At 39.8% G+C, this 14,215-nt stretch overlaps 1 protein-coding gene across 7 annotated transcripts in view; it reads left to right on the top strand.

The window, feature by feature from the left end:
* Positions 1–10,062: 10,062 nt before the first annotated feature.
* Positions 10,063–14,215, top strand: part of POGZ (pogo transposable element derived with ZNF domain) — a gene marked incomplete at both ends in the record, with an annotated part of 29,197 nt that continues 25,044 nt past the window's right edge. For 4 of the 7 annotated variants that reach the window (XM_079696377.1, XM_079696378.1, XM_079696374.1 and 1 more), the window contains 2 exons: positions 10,063–10,186; positions 11,174–11,332. In XM_079696377.1, the coding sequence (XP_079552503.1) occupies positions 10,063–10,186; positions 11,174–11,332 (283 nt within the window). The remainder of the gene's footprint in view (positions 10,187–11,173; positions 11,333–14,215) is intronic. The other 3 variants (XM_079696379.1, XM_079696376.1, XM_079696375.1) reach the window with 1 other exon arrangement.

Raw genomic sequence — 14,215 nt, 5'->3', positions numbered from 1 at the left:
ATTATTGTCAATAGCTTTTGTTTCTTTGTTTACAAAAGAACAAGCCACAGACCAAACAGCTGATGACAGGTAGAGTTTGTATTATTGGCTAACATTTTTCTATTTAAACTTATTACTGTCATAACTTTTGGCTTTGAGACATAGAGCTACTTCCGTAATTTTAAGTTTAAGCATAACAATAGGACTTTGAGAAGGACCACAGAACTAAGTTTGCATCGTGTCATTTTGGTTCACTGCCCTCTGAGAAAATGATTGGAAAGTTGAAGAGGCAATAAGAGCTGATATATTTAGCAAAAGCAACCCACAGAGGAATAGTAAAGGGGTGAAAACCAGAAATTTTAGAAATTGAGATTTTGGGACTTTGGGAAATTATTTTCACCAAGATTATTTACCAGTTAATACTGATAGTAACCATAAATTTACAGAACTAACATCATAATGCTAAAGTTTTATAAGGAGAAATTACGTACTTAGGGAGGAACAAGTTTCACAGGTAGATCATTATAGGGTGAAACAAACTAGATGTATATGAGTTTTATAAAAATGTTTTTACTGTGTTAAGATGTAACTATTTGAACAATTCATAGGGATCTTGTTCTCATCTTTTCTGTTGCAGAGAGGATAAATTATTTTAAAAAGAAATGAGAAAATTAACATAACATTGTAAGTCAACTATACTTCAATTAAAAAAAAAAGAAATGAGAGTTCTTTATGCATAGAACATGGGATGATTTTTTAAAAAAATTTTCCCCTTCAGAACATGGATTCAGTTTGATCAGGGTTTCTCAATCTCGGCACTATTAACATTTTGTGCCTGATAAGTCCCCGTCTGTCTCGTGCATTGTAGGATGTTTAGTAGCACCCCTGGCCGCTTGCCACTAGATAGATGCCAGTAGCACCCTTCCCCAACCCCACCCCTAGTTATGACTACCAGAAATGTCTCCAGACATTGCCACATGTCTTCTGGGGGCAGATTATCCCTGTTTGAGTATTACTGAGTTGGATAAAAGCCACTGGCATACGTGGATTCCTTAATGATCTAGGTTTCCCTTTATATAACCTATGTACAGACGTTGAACACAGTTCCCTTCTGCAGATATGCTGCACAGCTTGGACTGTGCTTAGTATATGTTGGAGAACACTGGAATATGATGACATCTTTTAGCTCTATTAGAAATTTTATTGAAACTAGAAATGAGCTCTTCATTTGTAAGGTGTAGGTCTTTTGCTTTATCTCATCCCCCTCCCACCTCCCAGTTTGCTTGGAAAATAACCTTATTAGCTATGTGTTATGGGTAAAGTTTTTGTTAGGAGTAGTTGAGAAATTTGATATCTTTGAGGTGATCTGTTTGTATCTCGGCATTCAAGAAAAGACAGTCTTTAAAAAAATAGTTACTGGGGACTATATTCAATATTTTGTAATAACCAGTAAGGGAAAAGAATCTGAAAAAGAATATATATGTATTATACATATGTATATTACATACATATATATTTAATATATATGTTTGTATAACTGAATCACTTTACTGACCCAACATTGTAAATCAGTTGTACTTCAATTTAATAAATAAATAAGAAAGACATGGTTCCTGCCCTCTCAAATATTACAGTCCAGTAGTTAAGGGAAGAATGTTAAATTGAGTATCTTATATGTTAGTTAAATATGAATGTTCCTGTTGTTTCAGAGTATCAACTGAGGGCCCCAAACTAAGAGTCGTAGGAGCTAAGCAACCCCACATTATAAAGTACGTTACGGGGACTTCCCTGGCAGTCCAGTGGTTAAGACTCCATGCTTCCAATGCAGGGGGCGTGGGTTCGATCCCTGGTCAGGGAACTAAGATCTTGCATGCCCTGTGGCGTGGCAATAAATAGATAGATAGTAAGTTACAAGACCATCTCTGCAGGACTTGTAAATTGGGTAATTCAGAAGCTACTTAGGCTAGTGTTTGGAAAATTCACCATTTGTTTGGAAGTTAAATATACACTTACCCTATGGCCCAGAAATTCCTCTCCTAGTTATTTATCCAAAATAATGAAAACATGCACATACAAAGACTTGTGCCCAAATGTTCATAGCAGGTTTATTCATAATAGCCTGAAAAATTGAAAAGAACTGTCTGTCAACGTGTGGATGGATAGTTTATCCATAAATGGAACGCTACTCAGTAATAAAAAATGAACAGACTACTGAAAAATGCAACAAAACATAGATGATTGTGTTAAGGTAATGAAGGCAGCCTCAAAAAAAGTTACTTGCTAAAGGACTTGGTTAAACTGCATGCTGTGTCCTCTTTGTTAATCTTTGATTGTTCTTAAAAAAATTTTTTTTAACTGTATGTAAATTCTGCCAGTGAGGAAAACGATGTGGGCAACTTGTTAGGAAAAGGGAAAGGTTGGAAAAAGAGTGGAAGTAATGAGAATTAGTTAATAAAGTTTAAAAGATTGAAACATCTCAAGTAAGAATCTCAGGAGAAAATAGAAGTTTGTTTTAAGTTTCTAAGACAAGTCTTATTTGCAGATTTGGAATTTTTCTGCCGAATGACATAGAAGCGAAATTGAAGGTAGCTGACTAATATTTGGGGGTTGATATGGAGATAATTTTATGTTTAAAATGAGCAGAGGGGTATCCCTGGTGGTCCAGTGGTTAAGAGTCCGCCTTCCAATGCATGGGACGTGGGTTCGATCCCTGGTCCGGGAACTAAGATCCCACATGCTGCAGAGCAGCTAAGCCTGTGCACTCTAGAGCCTGCACGCATCACAGCTAGAGAGCCCGTGTGCCGCAACTACTGAGCCCACACACTCTAGAGCCCACGTGCCACAACTAGAGAGGAGCCCACGTGCCGCAACGAAAGATCCCGCATGCTGCAACTAAGACCCGATGCAGCCAAATAAAATTTTTTTTTTTTTAATGAGCAGGGAAGTCACTAGCATCTAGACTGCGATCTTGGAACATCATTCCACACCAAAAGGAATCAGGGCTCCTTAGAGAAATGGCTGATTCTAGGTCTGGGGCAAGAATGTATGAGATGAGCCTGAAACTTACAACCAGGATTTTATCAAACACAAGAGTTGTGTCAGAAGGACTCAGGAGCTAACTGAGAAGTTCCCAGTAGCCAAAATAGGACACTTTGAGTATCAATAAGGATAACTGCAGTGGATCAAAACATATCAAATATATTTAAATTGATGTGTCATATGATGTGATATAATGATAGTTTAAGAACAAGCTTATTGGACTTCCCTGGTGGCGCAGTGGTTAAGAATCCACCTGCCAATGCAGGGGACATGGGTTCGAGCCCTAGTCCGGGAGGATCCCACATGGCACGGAGCAACTAAGCCCGTCTGCCACAACTGCTGAGCCTGCGTGCCACAGCTACTGAAGCCTGTGTGCCTAGAGCCCGTGCTCTGCAACAAGAGAAGCCACCGCAAGAAGTCCGTGCACCGCAACGAAGAGTAGCCCCGGCTCACCGCAACTAGAGAAAACCTGCGTGCAGCAACGAAGACCCAACATAGCCAAAAATAAATTTTAATTAATTTTTTTAAAAAAGAATATGCTCATTGGTCACTTTGAGGAAATGCTAGTGAAACATCATTATTTTGAAAACTGGTAAATAAAGAGAAAGAAGCAAGATGGAAAGAGTCGAGACTTTTACTATATGAACTGCACCACTGGGTAACCAAATAGTAGATATGTTTTTTTTTTTTTTTTTTGCGGTACGCGGGCCTCTCACTGTTGTGGCCTCTCCCGTTGCGGAGCACAGGCTCCGGACGCGCAGGCTCAGTGACCATGGCTCACGGTCCCAGCCGCTCCGCGGCATGTGGGATCTTCCCGGACCGGGGCACGAACCTGTGTCCCCTGCATCGGCAGGCGGATTCTCAACCACTGCGCCACCAGGGAAGCCCGTTTTGTTTTTTTTTAAATCAAGGTGTTTCGGTTAATAAATGAAAGGGGAACGATAGATTCAGAATGACTAGATCTAGGCATTGAGCCTGGATGGAAGGATTCCTGATGGAAGAAAATCCTGCCCTTGTGAGTAGTCTTGGGGGAAAAAAATGTTAAACCTGTATCTAATCATGTCTCTAGATCCAGCTATCAATTTCAGGATATACAGAGGCCAGAGATATATATTAAATGCCATGTGTATGTAATCAACAATATCCAGACTGTAGAAACTGCAAGAGGTGACCTGGTTCTTCAACAAATAAATTACATGGTGTGGGGGGGAAGATGAAGGAAGATCTATAAATTAAAAGAGACCTGGGCTTCCCTGGTGGCGCAGTGGTTGAGAGTCCGCATGCCAATGCAGGGGACACAGGTTCGTGCCCCAGTCTGGGAAGATCCCACGTGCCACGGAGCGGCTAGGCCCGTGAGCCATGGCCGCTGAGCCTGCGCATCCAGAGCCTGTGTTCCGCAATGGGAGAGGCCACAACAATGAGAGGCCTGCGTACTGGAAAAAAAAAAAAAGAGAGAGACCTAAGAAACTTAACAAATAATCATAATATGTGGACCTTATTTGAATCTGAACCAAACAAACTTTAAGAAATATGGTATTTAGTTAAGACATCGAAGCAACCTAAATGTCTGTCAACAGAGGAATGGGTAAAGAAGATGTGGTACATACATACAATGGAATATTACTCAGCCATAAAAAAAGAATGAAATAATGCCATTTGCAGCAACATGCATGGACCTAGAGATTATCGTACTAAGTGAAGTAAGACAGAGAAAGACAAATATGTGATATCACTTATTTGTGGAATCTAAAAAATGATACAAATGAACTTAACTTACAAAACAGAAGCAGACTTACAGGCTTCAAGAACAAATTTATGGTTACCAAAGGGGAAAGATGGGGGGAGGGATAAATTAGGAGTTTGGGATTAACATACACACACTACTATATATAAAACAGATAATCAGCAAAGACCTACTATATAGCACAGGAAATTCTACTCAGTATTCTGTAATAACATATATGGGAAAAGAATCTGAAAAAAAAGCGATATATGAATACGTATAACTGAACCACTGCTGTACACCTGAAACTAACACAGTATTGTAAATTAGCTATATTCCATATAAAATAAATTTAAGAAGAAATATGACATTTGAGAGAATTTGAGATTTCAGTGTTGACTAGATATTTGATATTAAGAGCCTATAAATCTTTTAGGCATATTAATGGTACTATGATTTATTTATTTATTTATTTTAAAATTTGGCCATGCAGTTTGTGGGATCTCAGTTCCCCAACCAGGGATCAGACCCGGCCCCAGCAGTAAAAGCACCATGTCCTAACCACTGGATGACCAAGGAATTCTCTATGACTTTTTTTTTTTTTTGGTACATGATCTTTTCAAGTCCTTATCTTTTAGAGCTACATAATAAAATATTTATAAACACAATATTAGAGATTAGTTTCAAAATAATATGAAGGAGAGAGGGCATAGATGAAACAAGATTGGTTGATGATTTTTGAAGCTGGGTGATGGATACATGTCTATTTTTTTTTTTTTTTTTTTTTTTGCGGTACGCGGGCCTCTCACTGTTGTGGCCTCTCCCGTTGCGGAGCACAGGCTCCGGACGCGCAGGCTCAGCGACCATGGCTCACGGGCCCAGCCGCTCCGCGGCATGCGGGATCTTCCCGGACTGGGGCACAAACCCGTGTCCCCTGCATCAGCAAGCGGACTCTCAACCACTGCGCCACCAGGCAAGCCCCATGTCTACTCTTGTATATAATTTTTTTTTTGGCCCTAATCAAGGCTCAAACCCAGGCCCCCTGAAGTGGAAGCATGGAGTCCTAACCACTGGACTGCCAGGGAATTCCCTACTCTTGTGTATAATTAAAATTGATATCTCATTTTAGGAATAGCAGAAAAGGAATCACTACAGTCTTGATTCAGAGATTCATAGTTGTAATATGATGAAAGTTTGCCCCTTTAGTTGGTTACAGTATGTGATTCTCAAATTTACTACCTGTGCAAGTTTTCCTCTTGATGTAGCATGGTGTTCCCTATGTGCTGGCTTTTAATTTCTGAAATTCAGGTTTTTACCTGGCACTTTTTCAGAAGAAATGAAAATGTCCTAAAATTGAGTAAGGATTGAAGCTCAATGTAAGTTTTTTGGTTTTGTTATTAATTTGGCTGCGTCTGGTCTTAGTTGTGGTACGTGGGATCTTTCCTTGTGGCCTGTAAGTTTCTCTCTAGTTGTGGTGCGTGGGCTCTAGAGTGTGCAGCCTCAGTAGTTGTGGCGCACGGGCTCTAGAGCATGCGGGCTTAGTAGTTGTAGCTGCGGGCTTAGTTGCCTTGTGGCATGTGGGATCTTAGTACCCTGACCAGGAATCGAACCCGCGTCCCCTGCATTGGAACACGGATTTTTTTTTTATAAATTTATTTTATTCATTTTATTTTTGGCTGTGTTGGGTCTTCGTTGCTGCATGCAGGCTTTCTCTGGTTGCTGTGAGCAGGGGCTACTCTTTGTTGCGGTGCATGGGCTTCTCATTGCGGTGGCCTCTCTTGTTGCGAGCACGGGATTTAGGTACACGGGCTTCAGTAGTTGTGGCTCATGGGTTCTAGAGCGCAGGCTCAGTAGTTGAGGCGCACAGGCTTAGTTGCTCCGCGGCATGTGGGATCTTCCTGGACCAGGGCTCGAACCCATGTCCCCTGCATTGGCAGGCGGATTCTTAACCACTGGACCACCAGGGAAGTCACTGTTTGTTTTTGCATGTGAGATGTATTCCAAGCCTATGAGTACATTTATCTTTTATAGCAAAATAATAGGGAAGAGAAGGGAAAATTCCAGATTTTTCTTGTGAGAAATTAATTTGAAGGTTTGGTGTAGAAAGAAGTTAAACACGAGTAGACTGATAGTTTGGGAAGATATATATATTTTAGTTCTACATATTTAGTAATTCCTGTCTTCTTTGATCAAAAATAGTTGAAAGGTGGTTATAGGCCATGGATCACTTGGAATACTGCAGAGAAAGATGGTGTTCCTTGAGCATCTTGGTAGAGATATTAAGTATAGCATTTCATTATATTAATGAAGATTCCTTTTTGATAGCTGGAAAACTACTGAAGGGTGCTAAATTTGCAGTTTTCTTTCTTTTTTTTTTTTTGCATTTTTCATTTTTAAAGTTTACAAGGAATTTAATTCAGGTTGATACCTCTATTGTGGCATGGCCCATCTTTTCAACAGAGTTAATTTTTTGACCCTGAGCTATAGATGGTGAAATGAAAGGAACGATCACATTCTGAGATAGAAGAGTCTAGATCAGAAATAAGGACTGTTTGGAAAACTTGGTTTCAGTGTCTTTCAGAGATGTTTTGGTGTGAGTCATAAAATATGCTCAGTCAGCAGATTTATTATTTTCTGAGTTGTCAGACCTTGTTGGTTAACTATCTTCTCCATTGTAAAAACCTTGAAAAATATTTTCTAAGTGTAATTTTCTTTCCATTTTGAATCTTTTAATTTACATTGGTTGTCTTGGCAGAGCTTATATCTGAGGAGTTATTTGTCTTTCTCACTTGGTAAAAAGTAGTTAGGACATAAACATTCTTCTTTGCCATTGTTTCACATCTGCCTTTTCCACTCTGTTTCTTAGAATATCTTGTTCATGGTAGGAATAACATAATTTGACTCCCATCAGATGGAAGAATCTTTCATTATTTTTATTAATCTTCATTGTTTGACAGCATAAAACATGAACTCAGTCTTTTATGATACTATAAATAGTTGAGGTAAAAGACCAGCCTTTGGATGTGCTATTAAAATATCCAGAAGCATGACATTGAAAACCACAATTTGCATTCAGATAGCTCTGCTTATTCCCAAGGAAAGTTTTCTACAAATTGCTCAGCGTATGTATGGAGAGTTTGCTTGTAGCTGGTCACAGCTGAAAGAAGGTCCTTGAAAACCATTTGTAGAAGTTATCCACAGTTTATATTCATTCTGCTGGATGTTTGATAGTATGCATTAATTGTCTGGTGGCTGTGGGCTCTAAGAAAGTTACACAGCGAAGAACAATAGTATAAAATTAAGCAGTTAGAAAAGAGTTGTTTAGAATGTTACCTCTTTCAGTGGAACTAGACTGGAAAATACAAAAGTGTGTTGTATAGTCTTGACTCAGAATGCCTTTGATATGGATTTGGCTTCTTTTTAATTCGGTTTCTGGCTAGCATTGTCTTTTGTATATGTAAATTAAATACGAAACTAAGAAAATTTTAAGATGACACTTTAGAGCTTTTTCTTACCCTGCTCATACCTTCTTTCCTTTGTGGTTTTGGTTTGGGAGCACAGAAATAATTAAAATAGAATATTAGAGGCCAGTTAGAATCAAATGATTCTAACCCAGTTTTACCCATTAAAACTGTGGGCACTTGACTAGCCAACTTACTGCGGCATTGCTGGAATATTTTAAATTTTCAAGGGGACAATGCCATCTGTTGGGCGTCTTGCAAGCTAATACTATCAAATTGTAGGGACCTAACTATTTAAACACAAAGATTAGGTTGGTTGTTTTGTTTTGGTTTTGCTTTCGGGGTGTGGTGAAAAAATTTCTGAGATGCTAAGGGCACCGAGAGTCCTTGCCTTAAAAGTTTTGTTTGAACATTGAGCAGTAATGCTACTCCCCATTCCAAGACAAAGAAATTGACTTTTAGTCAACTAATACTGGAGAGCAGCATAGTAATAATAACTCTTTGTTTGCATTGCAAAGATGAATGTAATTTAAGCAGTGTTTAAGCAGTCAAATTAAAGGCTGACTCCCAAAATCATGGTGGAGTTTAAGGTAGTAGTAGGGTTGGAATTAGATTGTGACAAGTGAGGTTCTCACTTAAGTGCAAAAAGGCTCAGTAATCAAGATAAAATACTATTTTAATGTATCATTTTTATGCTATTATTTTTATTTTATTTACATTTAAATTTCACCAAACAGAGCTCAAGTATATCCTGGCCCGTTGTTCAGATTTTTGAAATAAAGATGAATGGACAGACAGCTTTAAGGATGCAGTGTATTTAACATTGCACAATATATTAAATGATTGGAGAAAATTTAGAGGATGGTATAACTATATACCTTTATACATTTAGTAGCACAAATATAGGGACAAGCCACGCAATTGAGGAAAAACCCGTTAAGGACTGAACAGAGAGGTCTTGGTTGCTGACAGAATCTCCCTTTGACTTCAGACTTGAGACAAACCAAGGAGTCTATCAGTATACAAAAACCACTGAGTTCAGAACAGTAACAACAGGATAGATATTAAGGAACTGGCTCTTGCCAATTAGGATTGTGGGGGCCAGTCTGAAGCAAGCAGGGTTGGCTGGAGGCTGGAAATGTTGCAGCTCAAGTCCAGAATCAGTAGAACAGCAGTCTAGAGACAGAATGGTTAGCGCTTTCTTCAGAAATTCCCGGTTTTCCAAACAAGTTTCTAGAGTGCTTTCCTCAAACAGCAAATATATCATTTCTTAAAGCTCAATATTAATGCAAAAAATTTCATAATGAGCAAAATATCAATTTTGAATAAAGCAGGATCTGACCCTCCACTTGCATGATTCGCCTCATCCTAATCCCAGCCCTGGATATTATAGATTAAATTTTCATAACCCTAATTATTAAATAATTTGCTGTGGACTCTTCCACATTAATTTTTTTTTTTCAAGAATAAAAGTTATACTTCTGGAACCTTGGAAGTGGGGGGGAGGTTAGGGGAAATGGTAGAGGGAGCACAAGGGAATAGGTTACCAATAGATTCAGGAATCTGATTCCATATTTTGTATAAAACTTTCTCCCAGGGGCTTCCCTGGTGGCGCAGTGGTTGGGAGTCCGCCTGCCGATGCAGGGGACACGGGTTCGTGCCCCGGTCCGGGAGGATCCCACATGCCACAGAGCGGCTGGGCCCGTAAGCCATGGCCGCTGAGCCTGCGCGTCCGGAGCCTGTGCTCCGCAACGGGAGAGGCCACAACAGTGAGAGGCCCGTGTACCGTTAAAAAAAAAACAAAAAAACTTTCTCCCATTCTGAGGTCAATATCTTATTCAATCTTTTTTTTCTTGTAGCATGGCGGACACCGACCTCTTTATGGAATGTGAGGAGGAGGAGTTGGAGCCATGGCAGAAAATCAGTGATGTCATTGAGGATTCTGTAGTTGAGGATTATAATTCAGTGGATAAAACTACTACAGGTAACAAAAATTCTTTTGCTCTTAGATCATTGTTATATTGACTGAACTGAATGACATTTTTGTTAAGAAAGTGTGAGGTGGAAGAAGACTTCAAGAATCCAGGTTTGCTTCACTGTGGCACTGGTGCTGCCTTTTCCCCCCATGCTGTGGTCTGTAAGTGCTTTGGTTTCCTTGTACATAAAGCTAGAAACACTGTATTTAATAAATTGAAAACATTGAGGATTGGATTAACCAATGTTTATCAAACACATAAGCAATCCTCTTACCAAATGATGTATGAACAAGAATGCAAAGATGTGTGTCAGTGCTCATTTATATACCCAGTCAAAAACAGGTTCCCATAGTCTTGGGGGATTTTTTGTTTCTTTTACTTGAACTTGGTTTCCTTTGTGAGCTGAGCCGAATTTGCTTCGTGTCTGCCTCCATGGACAGTTTACAAACTTAGGCTTGTTAGCTTCTCTTTCAAAAAGGTGATGTTGCAGGGTCAAATTCTAGATTGCCCTGAATTCAGAAATTGAGTGGTAGTTCTTTTCCCCTCTAAATTGTATCTGTTGCTCTTTTAATTTTTTTATCTTTCCTGCCTTGAGAACTGAAGATGGCATTGGTTTGGGCTGAAACAGGACAGTTCAGGGTCTTGTGGACGGCTTACTAATGCATGGTTATGAATACCAGTAGTGGAGATAATAAGCCTTTGAGTTCTAGAGGTTTGCTTGTGCTATATAAGCAAAACAGTAAAATCCGGGTTCAGTGAGCTCGTAATCTAACTTAATTTACCAGGAAATGTGAGGCAAAGAAGAAGGCATTGTGTCTAATTTGTGGTGTGAGGGACGCATAGGAGGAATCAGATGAACAGTTGGATTTATGAATAAAGCAGGAAAGTTTTTGGCTATAGAGACCCACAGTAAGATGAAAAGGGAAGATTAGAACAGTATCCTTTAGTGTCATCTGTCCCTGTCTCCAAGTGACTGTGCCTCCCCTTCCCCACAGTTTCTGTGAGCCAGCAGCCTGTCTCGGCTCCAGTGCCCATCGCTGCCCATGCTTCTGTTGCTGGGCACCTCTCTACATCCACCACCGTTAGTAGCAGCGGGGCACAGAACAGCGACAGTACAAAGAAGACTCTTGTCACACTAATTGCCAACAACAATGGTAAGTGGGATTATTGGGAAATTCTTCCTGGGCTAGAGGGGTGAGAGACTAAAAAAGGTCTTAGGAACAGCTGTACCTGTTCAGTTTTAGGTACTGATGTGGTTCTGCTGGTGTTGGAATGAGTTTAGTACTGATTCTCTGTTACGGAAGTAAGTGGTGCTGTTCCTTCGAGTTAGTGCTGAATCGATGCTAGTGTTTCAAGTCAGAGGGCAGCTGAGTCTTTTTGCTGATAATTTCTAGGAAAGAAAATGTAAACCCCAAATTCCTAACTATTAAAGAGATGTGTGGGGGGGTTGTTTGATTGTTTATGTTTTTTAATTAGAAGAGCCCACTGGTCTGCTAAGAATTCTCCGAGGGCAGCTTTGTTCCATATTTTCTTTGGCAGATTCATTTGGTTATTGGTTCCTGGGTATGAAAAATAGGATAGGGTTGTTGTCCGCCTGAAGGAATGGTGAAAGAGAAGTGTTTTTTAGTGAGTGTATTGACTAGAGAAGTTATATAGTATTGGTTGTTTCTGTTTCATTTCCGATGGCTGTTTCTACATTCTGAAAGTGAGTTACTGGCAAGTTATGTCTCAAGATTCATGTGTAGAATAAGCACGTTCATAGAATTGTTGTATTGCTATAAAGGACTTACTTTTACTTATTTTATTTCCTTTAGCTTTATTAATACAAGAATAATATGTGCATTGTAGAAAAAGTGGACAGTAAAAAAAAAAAAGAACAATTTTTAACTGTAATCCCACTACCTGGAGATAACTATTTGTAACTTACTCTGTACATATATGTACTTTTATGTACATTTATATGCTATGTGCAGTGATCACTTTTTATAAAAATAGATCCATACAGATTGTACTTGCTTTTTTTCCTCAATATGTAGTGAATATCTTCTCATTTTAATAAATCTTTTTGTAACATTTTGATGACTGTTTCCTGTTGTCTGGTTAACTGTTATTAGCAATAGGTTGTAAAGGGGTGTACTACTACTTTAAAGGGCTATTGTGAACATCTCTGTCTCTCTTGCCTCTCTTGTCTTTTCTCACATCCATAGTTCTGAGAATACATTTCTAAATGTCAAATTGTTGGATCAAAGGTTATCACAATTTTTAAGGATTTTGATCAATATTTTTCCTGGATTGGCCATCTAGAAATGTTGTATCCATTTACATTTCCATTAGAGGTGCACCTGGTGTTCTTAATGTTGGATATAACCATTTACCTCCCTTATTGTTGGACATTTACTACAATCCCATTTTTTTGTGATTACAAACAGTGCTGCAGTGAACATTCTCAGGCATTGTATCTGTGTATCTGTGTGAGCGTATCTGTAATATAAAGTGAGATTGCTGGGTCAGGCATTTAAAATTTGTTAGCGTCAAATTGCCATGATAGATTGCTCTACATAAGTGGATACTGAAAAAATAAAATTTTTTAAATTTATTTATTTATTTATTTTGGCTGTGCTGCGTCTTTGTTGCAGCTCACGGGCTCTTCGGTGCAGCGTTTGGGCTTTGTTGCGGTATGTGGGAAGTTGTGGTGCTCGGGCTCCCTAGTTGCAACACGCAGGCTCTAGAGCACGTGGGCTCAGTAGTTGCATCGTGCAGGCCTAGTTGCAGTATGTGGGATCTTAGTCCCCCAACCAGGGACTGAACCCAGGCCCCCTGCATTGGGAGCTCAGAGTCTTAACCACTGGACTACCAGGGAAGTCCCTGAAAAAATAATTTTTATCACATGGAAAATCCTTAGAATTTTTTTAAACTTATAGTGACCCTCATATATATAAAGATGAGGAACCTCTATCTAGAAATTTTCTCATTTTTACAGATGCAGAAACCAAGGCGTGGAGAGTCTAAATAATGTACTTAAGGTCAAATAGTAAGCAACTAAACTGGATTTGAATTATTTAGACTGCAAAACTTGTGGCTTTCCCACTGTATTATACTACTTTCCTATGTTTCTCTTAAAATAAGCTGTCAAAGTGCTATTAGCCACCAGTTTAGCTGAATTTTTCTTTGATCCCAGCATTCCAAGGCGCATGATGAGCATCTCATGACACAGTGTGACCTACTCTCGTTGAATGGGCCCTTGATTCCTGTGGCCTGTGTACAAAAATTTTCTGAAATATGAAAATGGATTTTATTTACTTTAGAGAGCTCTATATTCAAATTAAAATGTTAACCCGTGTTCATGGTTTAAAAAGGGGGGGGGGCTTCCCTGGTGGCGCAGTGGTTGAGAGTCCGCCTGCTGATGCAGGGGACATGAGTTCATGCCCCGGTCCAGGAAGATTCCACATGCCGCAGAGCGGCTAGGCCTGTGAGCCGTGGCCGCTGAGCCTGCGCGTCCAGAGCCTGTGCTCCGCAACGGGAGAGGCCACAACAGTGAGAGGCCCGCACACCGCAAAAAAAAAAAAAAAAAAGGATATAGACTGGTAACCACAGTTACGTATGTCTTGTGTGTTCATCCAAAAATTCTTTCATGCTGGGAGTTCCCCGGTGGTCCAGTGGTTAGGACTCCGTGCTTTCACTGCCGAGGGCCCAGGTTCAATCCCTGGTTGGGCAACTAAGATCCTATAGGCTATGCAGTGCTGCCAAAAAAAAGGGGGGGGGGCTCAAAACTTCTTTTATGCGTCGATAAGCACACAATTGTGTGACTTTCTAAAATCAGATACTCTTGAAGTGCCAGCGTTATTCATTATAGCCCAGAATTGGAAACAACCTAAGATGTTGAATGAATAAGCAAAATGTGGGACTTCCCTGGTGACACAGTAGTTAAGAATCTGCCTGCCAATGCAGGGGACATGGGTTCGATCCCTGGTCCAGGAAGATCCCACATGCCGTGGAGCAACTAAGCCCGTTCGCCACAACTAGTGAGCCTGCGCTCT

This window comes from Hyperoodon ampullatus (genome assembly GCF_949752795.1).
Source record: "Hyperoodon ampullatus genome assembly, chromosome: 2".
NCBI classification, from domain to species: Eukaryota; Metazoa; Chordata; class Mammalia; order Artiodactyla; family Ziphiidae; genus Hyperoodon; species Hyperoodon ampullatus.
This window is presented reverse-complemented; position numbering and strand designations above follow the sequence as displayed.